The sequence below is a fragment of the Mobula birostris genome, chromosome 23 (assembly GCF_030028105.1).
Source record: "Mobula birostris isolate sMobBir1 chromosome 23, sMobBir1.hap1, whole genome shotgun sequence".
NCBI classification, from domain to species: Eukaryota; Metazoa; Chordata; class Chondrichthyes; order Myliobatiformes; family Myliobatidae; genus Mobula; species Mobula birostris.
The window spans coordinates 14,008,486-14,020,930 of record NC_092392.1 but is presented as its reverse complement, the minus strand read 5'-3'; the positions used below and the strand labels follow the sequence as shown (position 1 = coordinate 14,020,930).

Below are 12,445 nucleotides of genomic sequence, written 5' to 3'. Positions count from 1 at the left end.
AGAGAGAGGAAGAAAAGTTTAGGATGTGCTTGAACTCCATCATGAAAATGTACATAGCCCCACTGACTCTTGGGAATCCCTAGCCTATGCTTTTCTGAATGGAAGAGTATTCAAGATGGTATTGAGAACCTCGTGAACACCAGGTGCACAGTAGCCCATTGTACATGGCAGAAGGAGCACAACATCTTACATTTTATCTAATCTTTTGCACCATCTGTAGAAAGGCTGCCGTTCTATATAAGCCTCATCAATCAACTCAGAACCCACAAGGTCAGAACTGAAGCAAGTCATCCTTGATTCCAAGGGATTGCCTACAAGATTGCCCTGATTGGTTTTTAATTTATAGAGTCGCAGAGTTATACGCATAGAATTAGGGTCTTAACCCGACTCGTGCAAGCAAACCAAATTGCCTACCTGACCCCACCCCATTTGCTTGTATTTTGCTGATATTTAAACTTTTCCTTTCTGCAGATCTGTTAAAATCTTTTAAGTATTGCAATTGTACCTGCTATTCCTCTTACTCTGGCAGCTTGTTATCCATAGCCAACACATTTTATGTGAAAAATATTTACCCCCCTCCCCCCCCCCCAGTCGCTTTAAATGTTTCCACCTCACTTTAAATCATATGTCTTTTTTTTAAATGCCTTACCCTAGGGAAAAGACTGTGATGATTCACCTTCTCTATGCTCCTTTTGGTGCTATGTACCACTAAAAGATATCCATAACTTTAACTGAGAATCAAGTCTAGAAAATGACAGCAACTTAAGTTCCAAGAGGTATGAGAGTATAAAGGTTAAACCACTGAACTAAAAAGACTGGAATGATGACTGGACTCAAGTGTGGGAATTCAAATCCCACAGTTATGGTTGATTGATGAATCATTTTGTTAAATTATGGAATAAAACAGTATCAGTAATAATAATAGCCAGAAATGTAAGTGATAGATTACCATGTTTTAAAAAACTACTTTGCCTAAGTCCTTATAAATGGAAGTTTGCAGGGGTTGAAGCCTCCACATCCAAAGCAGAGTGAATAAACATTGACCCAGAAGCATTGAGCACAGGTCAGTGCTTGAAGATAATAATCCAGAAGCTACCATGAGAAACCATAACAAGCAATGAAAGCTACTAAACGATAGTTTGTAGATTAGTTTTTCCAGAAAAAGAAAATTCATAGCAACACACACATAGCACCTTGACATCAACAATCTTTTCTAGTCCTTTCATGGAATGCTTTTCCTCCATTGTATCAAGCATGCTTTAGGCCTCCGGTTTTTAAAAAAAATGTCCAGAAGCTTACATCTTCACATAGTAAACCCCTCTTTATCTCATGTAGTGATATGCAGGTGTTGGATATACCACAATAAATCCTTTCCTATGAAAAACATTGGACCTAATGAGGAAAAACTAATTCTGTTTAATTTGCAGATTTCTGAGAAAGTATCCTCCTTCTTGGCACTGAATTCTTTACGGAGCTCCAACCTAACAGAAATGGGACTACTTGATGTGAAAACTATTGAAGATGTTAGCCCAAGAAGCAGAACAGAAATTAGCCAATGTATCAGTGGCATGGAATCTGTTTCAGAACTCCATACAGGATTTGAATTGTGTGAGCAGCACACACTGCACAAAGATTTAGATTGCCCTATTCACCATGATCGGACTGATGCAAGCAGCCAATCAGAACCTACTTACAGTGGAATGGGCTCTGTGTACTCTTCATGGATGAAGAGCCCTGAACGACCGAACCTAAATTTCTCGCCGTTGAATTCCAATCTTCGGGATCTTACGCCCTCACATCAGTTGGAGATAGGTGGTGGCTTTAGGGCGAATGAATCAAAAATGCTTCAAGATGACACCAGACTGTCATTTCCAGAAGGAACTGGTTATTACTGCTCCGAGGACGGGATGATCAATTTTGGTAAAGGGATTAATGGGGACAGTATGACTGAAGGAAGCTGTACACCACAAAACCCACCACAGAAGAAAAAAGTAAGTGAATAATCAAAATAAATAACAGTTTTCTGAATGTTTAGTACAGACATAGCAGCTGGATCTGTGGTCTTATAGCTAGATTAAATTTTAATGCCTGCTTGGGACCACATGGTTACACAGTGGTTAGCATCATGCTTTACTGGGCCAGCAACCCAGGTTCAATACCCACCGCTGTCTGTAGGGGGTTCATAGGTTCTCCCCATGACTGTATGGGTTTCATCCAGGTGCTTCAGTTTCCTCTCACATTCCAGTCAGTAGGTGAATCAGTCAAATGGATGCAATAGGGTGTCGCAGACTTGTTGCAAGTTAGTTTATTATCAATGTGCACCATATACAACCCTGAGATCCATTTTCTTGCAAGCATACACAGTAAATCCAAGAAATAATAGAATCAATGAAAGACTGAACGCAACAACCAATGTGCAAAAGACAAGAAACTGTGCCAATACAAAAGAAAAAAAAATAATAAATAAGCAATAAATATTGAGAACATACGATGAAGAGTCATTGAAATTTAGTCCATAGGTTGTGGGAACAGCTCAGTGATGAGACAAGTGAAGTTGAGTGAAGTTCTCCCCTCTGGTTCAAGAGCCTAATGGTTGAGGGGTAATAACTGTTCCTGATCCTAGTGGTGTCAGTCCTGAGGCTTCTGTACGTTCCTGATGGCAGCAGTGAGAAGAGAGCATGGCCTAGGTGGTGGGGGTTCTTGATGATTTACGCTGTTTTCGTGCAACAGTGGTCCATGTAGATGTGTTCAATGGTGGGGAGGGTTTTACCCACGGTGGACTGGGATGTATTCATTATCTTTTTAGGCTTTTCCGTAGGCAATGGTGTTTCTGTACCGGAGTGTGTGCAACCAGTCAATATACTCTCCACCACACATCTACAGTAGTTCGTCAGGCTTTTAGATGCCATGCCAAACCTTCCAAACTTCCAAGGAAGAGGTGCTGTGCTTTCTTAGTAATGGCACTTGACAGATCCTTTGAAATTATAACACCAAGGAATTTAAAGTTGCTGCTCCTCTCCACCTCTGACCCTGCAATGAGGACTGGCTCATGGATCTCCAATTTCATCCTGAAGTTGATAATAGTCTTCTTGGTCCTGCTGACATTGAGAGATTGTGGTTCCACTCAGCTAGATTTTCAATCTTCCTCCAATATGCTGATTCATCACCATCTTTAATTTGGCCAACAAAATTTAAATTTGGTATTGGATCTGTCCCAAGCCTCTCAGTCAGAAGTATGAAGTGAGTAGTGCAGAGAGCTCAGCACACAACCTTGTGGTGCACTTGTGCTGATGGAGTTTGTGGAGGAGATGTTTTTGCCAATCTAAACTGACTGGCATCTGAAAGTGAAGAAATCAAGGATCCAGTTACACAGAGGTAATGAGACTAAAGGTCTTGTGGCTTATTGAGTAGGTTTGAAGGGATGATAGTATTGCTGAGCTATAGTCGATACAGAGCATCCTGTTGTATGCATCTCCACTGTCTATAAGGACTGGTTACCATGCTGTATCGCTAAATAAAATAAATAAATCACATTTCTTCCCCATAGTGATGTTTGGAATGAGCAACTAAACCTCTTGACTACGTCTGCATGTATTTTGGTGTAGCACAGTCGTGTATTGGTTAGCGCATCACTTTACGGTGCCAGCAATCAGGGTTCAGTTCCCGCCAAAGTCTGTATGTTCTCCCCAGCATCGCATGGGTTTCCTTCCACGTTCCAAAGATGTACGGGTTGACAGGTTAATTGTTCACATTGGAGTGTAATTGGGTGGCACGGGCTCATTGGGGCGGAAGGGCCTGTCACTGTGCTGTATCTCTAAAATTAAATGTAAAGTTTCAACATATGTGGCCTTCCTCATCCCAAAAGCTGTACTGGCAATTACAAATGATCTCTTTTAGAGGTGGGTGATAGGAAGTAATTAATAGGCAAGTGAGAAAGAATACATTACAGAGGAGTAAGTGATGGAATTGTTCCGAGGGTAGCGTTATTTTAGGAAGCTGAATGGTTGCCATCTAAGTTGTAAGGAAATAGGAAATTAATGAGAATTGTAAAGCAGGTTTACACTGCTGAGATTTTTAAAGAACTGAAAGTACTTAAATGTTTGGTTTAAGAATCTCAGTGGAGTAATGTACACAGTACATGTGGGGCAAAGAATGAGGGAAGAGAAGTAATTATATAATTTTAGTTTTCAGTAACTGATGATGATTGCTTTTTAATAGTTGATTTCTTTTTCCAGGTGTCTCTACTGGAGTATCGTAAAAGACAGAGGGAAGCAAGGCAAAGTGGTTCCAAATTGGAAAGCTTCTCTCCAGTTGCTACGTCACCACATTGTGTCGGTGGTAGTGCTAATAATGTGGCCAGCAGCACTGACAATGGCAGCAATGTAAAAGCTAGTGGAGAGCTGGGGGAAAGTATCCCTAGTCATCCATCATCTTTGCTTGCAACAGTAGAGTCTGTCAGTCCGATTGAAACTGGCAACACATCTCCAGTTAAGCAACCACCCTTGACAGAAAAGAAAATAGATGAGGCAGATGTTCGATGGTATGTTCACACATATTTTTACTCATCAAAGTGGATGGGATGTGGGGGCATTGTGGTACTGATTAATATGCAATGAAGTATTTTTGGGTATTCTCCACATGATTCTTCATGTAGTGTTTCAACTTGAAAACAAAAGAATGATTCAAGAAAGGCAGGAGTTTTTTTAATGAATATTTAAACACCATTAATCAACTATTCAAATGAAAGTACCAACATATTTAGAAGATTCTTTGTAAATGAGTTTTGCTGTTATTGGCATATACATAACACATTTTTAGAAAAAGATACAGGAAGACTTAATAAAGGAATTTCCAAATGAAGAGGTGTACCAGATATAAATGTTTTCACCAGAGCTGGGGTGAAATGAAAACAATGCAAACTGGACTTTGGGCTGGGAGTGATGGCAAAGAAGGGATGTTTTAACTCTGTGGTTGGAGTGTAAACAGGTACAAGAATTTTTAAGTCAATGCATAATGAAGCAGGGAGCTGCTAGATGTTGGTGAGGAAATGGACAATAGATTATGCACAAAGAGAAACAGGAACACGGCTTCTGTCATTCTTAGATGAGCATTCACTTGTTTTGAAGCCCAGTTCATATTACTCTCAGTAGGGCAGAGGTTCCCAGCCTGGGGCCCACAGACCCCTTGGTTAATGGTTTGGGTCCATGGTATAAAAAAGTAGTGGAAAATCCTCTCAACATTTCCCTGTCAAAGCCCTTCAGAATTTTGTAACTTACTAAAAAAAATTCTCATTCTAAATTTCCAGTGGTATAGGCCAAGCCTCCTGAATCTCTTTTCATTGCTATCCTTTAATACCTTGTTTGTATTCCCAACATTTGCAAACATATCCTTACTTAAACATGGAGATCAAATCTTATATGCACTAAGTGCTCCTCATCAGTGCTTTGTAAGGTTGCATCAAAACTTCTTTGTACTCTTTGACTAACATTCTTTCAACCTTTCTGTAGTTATATGCTGGCCTTTTATGTTTCATGCATTAGGATGTCCAAATTTCTTTATGCTGCATCCTTTTTTAATCGTACTCTTTTTAAGTAATAATTTTGCAGTTTCATTCTTCCTTTCTTCCAAAATGGATAATCTCGTTTCCATATTATACGCCATCTGTCAACTTCTTGCCAAGTTATTTACCTATCTAAATCCTTTTGCAGGCTCTTTCTATCCTCACAACTTGCTAACCCACCTATTATCAACATATTTGGAACTGGTACTCTTGGTTCCTTCAACCATGGCATTAATATAGTTAGTAAGTATTTAAGAGCCCCAACACTTAATTCGTCTGGCACCCTATGACTTACTGAGTAACAGTCCAGTTCTCCCAATTCTCCATTAGTTAATGGATCCTTTATGCCTGCCGATACAGACACAAAATGTTTGGATTTAATAGTGTTACTATTACCAATAAAGTGATCAGTAAAAACATTCAGTTTGTATGATAGTTTAGTACAGGCAATAGTATAAAAGTTTGCATTATTTTGTCATGTTCTTTATCCCTCAGAAGAATAGTGAAAGCCTGACAAAAGTTAAATCCAGAGGAAATAGCTCTGGTTTTAAAACCAGCATTATTTTGTCATTTTGGTTATTACATGTGAAATAAGTAAGATAATGGTTATTAGAAAATCTAGGCTATTGTATCCTTAAATCGTGTTAAGTTTTTTTTGTTTGGAAGACCTTGGATAAGAGTCAGCTCTTTTGTTGAATTTGCAGTATAATAATACCTGCTTTATTGTACTCACTGAAATATGGTCCGGAAGTGAGTGGAACTGTGCATCTGCTACTACATTGTGCAGTTAACATAGCTGACAGACGAGTTTATATCCTTTTGAATAGCCCAGCAGTTTCCTAATACTCCTAGAACTGTTAACACTAATCAGAATTCACCAATATTCTTTTTCATCTCAAAAGCTGTGTGGCTTTTGTCCACCATTTCTGCTGGTAATATATTCTACATTTGTCTTCCGTTCATACTAATATTGATTGTTTTGATCACTTCAGCTTAAATGTTGACATATTTTCAGATTTTTATCAATACTGATAATGAAATATTTCTCAATGCTGACTAGAACCAGATGTGAATTAACCGTAGGCATTATGAACATTGTAGGTATATTGTCCTGTACTGTTAGTCCTGACGAAGGGTCTCGGCCCCAAATGTCGACTCTCTTCCTATAGATGCTGCCTGAACTGCTGCGTTCACCAGCATTTTTTGTGTGTGTTGCTTGAATTTCCAGCATCTGCAGATTTCCTGGTGTTTAAGTCCTGTACTGTTCCTTTGTTTTTCCCCATTTTTTATGGTTCAGCTCCATTCTGTATTTGAATGTTTGAGTAGATGTTATCCGCAACCAGGGGACCAAAAATTGATTGATTTACTCCCATTAGTCTGCAACCATTCGCAATTAATTCAAATTTGAAATTTGCAGGTAATAGAGGTAATATTGTGGAAAATATTGGGCAGACAAATGGTAAATTAACATAGAAACATAGAAAACCTACAGCACAATACAGACCCTTCGGCCCATAAAGCTGTGCCGAACATGTCCTTAGCTTAGAAATTACCTAGGGTTACCCATAGCCCTCTATTCTTCTAAGCTCCATATACCTATCCAGGAGTCTCTTAAAAGACCCTATCGTATCTACCTCCACCGCAGTCGCCGGCAGCCCATTCCACGCATTCACCGCTCCCTGCATAAAAAACTTACCTCTGACATCTCCTCTGTACCTATTTCCAAGCATCTTAAAACTGTGCCCTCTAGTGCTAGCCATTTCAGCCCTGAGAAAAAGCCTCTGACTACTCACACGATCAATGCTTCTCATCATCTTGTACACCTAATTGTTAATAAATGTAGAATGATGCACTTTGATTTTGCAGTGTCTTGAAAAAATATTCAGCACGCACAACTATTTTCCCATCTTACTGTCTCATTTTCTAAATTTAAAATATATTGAAGTAGGTTTCTGAGCTCATCTACAAAACATTGTGCCTCATGTCAAATCAAAAGAAAAGTTCCAAAACTTGTCAACAATGTAGTAAAAATTAGAAACCATAATTGTGAGGCTGAAAAAGTGTTCGTCCCCTTTGTAATTATTACGCCAGCTTTTCTCAGGAGCAATATACAGCATCCAATTCACTGAATTTGTTGATGCAGAAAATTGGATATCATCTGTTTTCAATAAATTTATAAGAATAAATTCCCCTGTTTGTAAGGTCCAACAGTATGGTAGATTTTCAACAGACCAAACCAAAAAGAAGACAAAAAGCATTTAAGACAAGTCAGTGAAATGTTAATGGAGAAGCACAGATTTGGGGGAAGGTACAAGACCATTTCAAAGGCAGTGAACATACCTTTGAACTCAGTGCAATCCATCGTGAAACTGGACTGATCTGGTCGAAGGGTTTTGGCCCAAAACATCGACTGTACTCTTTTCCTAGATGCTGCCTGGCCTGCTGAGTTCCTCCAGCATTTTGTGTGTGTGTAATCTGTCAGATTATTTGAGTTTTAATGTACCAGATATGTTTGAACAGTTTTAGAGAAACGTTCTGAGATAACCTTACAGAAGTCTTTAAAATTAAGATTATTGGACAAATCTGATCTTTTTATGAAAAGTAGAAAAAATGAGGAAGTTCATTCAGAAAGTGATTAGATTGTGGAATTTACCACTATATGCATGAAGTATGAATACTTTTTAAAGGAAACTACACTAGTTTGTGGGAAAAAAGTGTATAGGAAAATGTGTTGAAAAATACTATCTTTTTGTTAATTGATTTTAATATACTTTAACTTTTTTACATGTCGCAGGTAAATGCAGCTACTATTAAAGTATTTTGGGTTGGTTGAGATGTGCATTGGGGGAGGAATATTGATATTTTAAAAATCACAAGCTCTCTCTGGTAACTATTGACAGAAATGTGAGTAATTCAAAATCATTTACTGACTGTAAGAAGGAAGAAAATTGTTATTCTTTCTGAATGCATGGCAAATCTTGTTTGGTCAGCTGAGTAAATAACTTCTAAAAGATTTCAGAATGTTGTGCGGTACAAATGCATTGATGCCATCTACGTTTTACTTAAAGGATTGCTTCAACTTCAGTTGAAAAAGTAAGGGAAAGAAGTTACCAGCGAGCACTGCTTTTAAGTGATCATAGAAAAGAAAAAGAAGTTGGTAAGTATTATGAACCATTTCATTTTATTTTATTATATTATATACAAAGAAATTGATGGATGATCATCCTGTTGCAGTATCTCTCTGAGCATGTGTTGCTGCTTTCTCTTGTTAAAGATCTATCATAACCACATGCAATTTGCTATCACTAAACCAGCAGTATGTTTATTATCTGGATGTAGCTGTTGATATACACAATGGTAATAGAGAATTTAATGATTAAAATCAAATATTACAGCTTTATTATGTTTCCAAAAACAATAATAATATTGAAGAAAGGGGAAAAAATTCAGAATTCTGATGGACCAAGGCACTGGTAAATGAAAAAGCCATAAAAAAGAAAATGCCTTAATGTATACATAAAAAGGAAAAGGTAGGAAAAGCGACTGTGTATACTTTACAGAGTGAGATAGACGAAAGTACAGTGAGGAATAAAGAAGTAGCAAATAAATTAAACCAGTATTTTGAGTCTCGTCCTGAAATGTTGAAAAACAACAGGTCTTGATTGAAGGAGGTTTTGAAAGAAATTAGCAATAGCTAATGAGAGCATTGGAAAAATTATTGGAATTGAAAAGTCTTAAGTTCACAGGACCTACGTCTCATAGTTTTGAAAGAAGTCATTTTAGAGATGGTGGATGCACTTTACAGTTTCCAAAATCCTGTGAATTAGAACATGGAACAGTACAGCACAGGAATAGGACCGTCAAACCACAATGTCTGTGCTGAACATGATGACAATTTATACCAATCCTACCTACCTGCACGTGGTCTACATTCCTCCATTTCCTTCATTCACCCCTCAGTCTGCAAAGCTCTAAAGAAAACAATCCATGTTTGTGCAACCTCCTCTTAAGTTATTATCTAATCCAAGGAAAGTCCTGGTGAACTTTCTCTGCATCCTGTCTGAAGCCAGAACTGAACACAGTAATACAAATGTGACCTAACCAAACTTTTAGACAGTTGCAACATGACATCTTGACAGTACTCAGTATCACAACTGATGAAGGCTGTTATGGCTTGCACCTGCTCTACCACCATGTTCACTTGTGTTACCACTATCAAGGAGTTATGGACTTGTACCACTGCTTCCCTCTGTACATCACTGTTCCTAATGGCCTTGCTATTTACTGTATGCTTTCCACTTACATTTGATCTCCCACTGTATAGCACCTCATATTTGTCTGGACTTTACTCCATTTATCATTTTTCTGCCTGTATTTCCAAATGAACTACATCCTACTATGCATTGTCTATTCCTCACTGTCCATAACTCTGCCAATTTTTGTGTCATCTGTAAGCTTACCAAGCAGTCCATGTACATTTTTGTCAAAGCATATATATATATATAAAAAACAGCAGAGTTCCCAGCATTGATCCCTGTAAAACACCATTGGTCATAATCAGAATAACAGTATTATTCTCTGCCTTCTGTGGCCAAGCTAATTTTGAATCCACCCTAGCAAATCGCCATGGACTCCACTTGTTTTAAACTTTTGGATTGGCCTATATTGAGGGACATTATCAATACTTTACTGAAGTCCATGTCCACTGCCTTACCTTATAGGTCAGCTTCATCTCCTCAAAATAACTCCAATCAGGTTTGTAAGATAGGACCTCACTTAAAAACCGTGTTGGCTATTCCTACTAGATCCTTGCGTTTCCAAATGTGAGTTGATCCTATCCCTGAGTATCTTCTCCATGTAAAGGGAGTTACTTCTAGTTCAGTTCCCAATATTTGTGAATGAAGAGAGAGAACACAGAACTACTTTGAACATGTCTGCTTTTATGTTACTTGTAGCCACAGTAATACAGTTTCTGCCTCACATGTTCATTCTTGATCCTTGCGAATGTTTTCATAGAGCGTGCACATTCTCCTTGTGAAGGTGTGAGTTTCCGCTCGGTGTTTCTTCCTTAGTTGATGGGTCAATAGACCAATGTAAATAGCTTGTAGTGCCTGTACAGGTATAGTAGATTCTGGGGAGTTGATAGGAATGTGGAGAACATGAAATAGATTATAGGATAGGATTAGTGTAAATGGGTACTTGACAGCATACATTTGGTTTGCCAAAGGGCCTACTACTGTGTTGTATATCTCTATGACTCTGAATGCACTAGAATTATACTCCACTTTCCCAATCTTTATCTCGTGCCTTGGTCCTGCAATAGTAAAAAAAAAATTGCCTTGTAGAAATGAATGGAACTGAAAGGTGATGAATCCCCAAAACCTGATGTCCTGGACTCCTGGGTTTTGAAGAGAATAGCTGGTGTATTGTAGGTTGTCATATTCCAAAAATTTATAGAATCCAGAACAGTTCCTGCAGATTACATGTTAGCAAATGTAACCTCATTAAAAAGAGGAAGAGCACGGAAATATGAACTATGAAACTGAAAATGAAACTGCTGGAAAGCATTACAAATGAAGTAGTAAACTTTATTATTATGTGGATTTATGCAAAGAAAGACACATTTGACGAGTGCTTTGGCCAGAGGCTGTAACTAGCAGAATAGAAAAGGATGGAACTGTTAATGTGGTGTATTTAGACTTCATAATCATAACAAAGAGATGGTTAAACAAAGTTTGAAAGCAAAATTAAAACACATTTTTATAGATTGTGGATTAGTTAGTGAGTATTGAGAATGGGAATCAACATTCATTTTTGAATTGCAAGTCTATGACAGTAATGATATAGTGATCACTGCTGGTGTGCAGCTTTGGATGAAGTGATTAAATATTTGATAAATAGCTGAACGGTAGGTTAGGCTGTAGGGAAGTTGCAGCAAGGCCTTGGGGGAATACAAGTGAATAGACAAGGACAGGGATAATGTGGAAAAATGTGAGGTAGAAAAGGTATTCTTATTTTTAAATGGTGAGAGTTTGAAAGCAGTTAGAGTTCCAAGAGATCTACATACTTTATACTTAAATCTCAAAAGTTAATTTGCAGGTACAGAAAGCAATTAGGAAAGCAAAAGGCATGTTGTCTTTGAAGAATTTAAAGATAGCTTCCTGGGATTAGTTATGACCCATGTGCTGCTACATCCTAGTGCATTGTTCTGGTCTCCTAAGCTAAGGAAGGATTTAGTGATATAACAGAATACTGAGAAGCTAAGCAGACTAGGTATAAATACTTGAGCTTTGAGGAATGAGAGTTGTTCTCATTAAAAGATAGAAAATACAGGTTAGGTACAGAGGTGTTCCTTCTCATTTGTTGGAATGTCTAGATTCAGTAGTCACAAAAGTTAAACCATTCAGGGTACAGATGAGACAAAATTTCATCATTGAAATTTTCAATTTAGGTGACAGTGGAGGCCCAGACATTGAATATATTCAAGGCAAATTAATAGATTTGTAGCTATTAGGGAAAAGACGGATATGTGACTAATACAGGAAAGTAGTGATGAAATAAGAAGATTTTCCACGATCTTGAATGGCGGAGCAGATACAAGGGGTCAAATGATCTGCTCCTGCTTCTATTTCTTCTGTCTTCATGGAACAATAGGTGGAAATATGTGGTAAGTGTACTTATCAAGTCAGGAGCAATGTTATGGATTTACAGCAATGAGGCAGAATCACTTGTTTTAACAGGTTTTAGTTCTCTGGTGGAATTTGATTTAGGTATTTGCAAACTTCTAAATGTCGAACATGTACTTTAATGCAGTAGGAAATTGAGACCCCTCTGCACAGTACATAAGCCCTCAGAGGTATAAAGCATTGACTATCACATTAAATC

General features: G+C 38.0%; 1 protein-coding gene across 10 annotated transcripts in view; it reads left to right on the top strand.

Annotated features, from left to right (window-relative positions):
- kmt2e (lysine (K)-specific methyltransferase 2E) overlaps positions 1-12,445 on the top strand; it is a 131,303-nt gene that overhangs the window by 111,222 nt on the left and 7,636 nt on the right. For all 10 annotated transcript variants that reach the window (XM_072241539.1, XM_072241540.1, XM_072241538.1 and 7 more), the window contains 3 exons: positions 1,428-1,991; positions 4,236-4,540; positions 8,629-8,717. In XM_072241539.1, the coding sequence (XP_072097640.1) occupies positions 1,428-1,991; positions 4,236-4,540; positions 8,629-8,717 (958 nt within the window). The remainder of the gene's footprint in view (positions 1-1,427; positions 1,992-4,235; positions 4,541-8,628; positions 8,718-12,445) is intronic.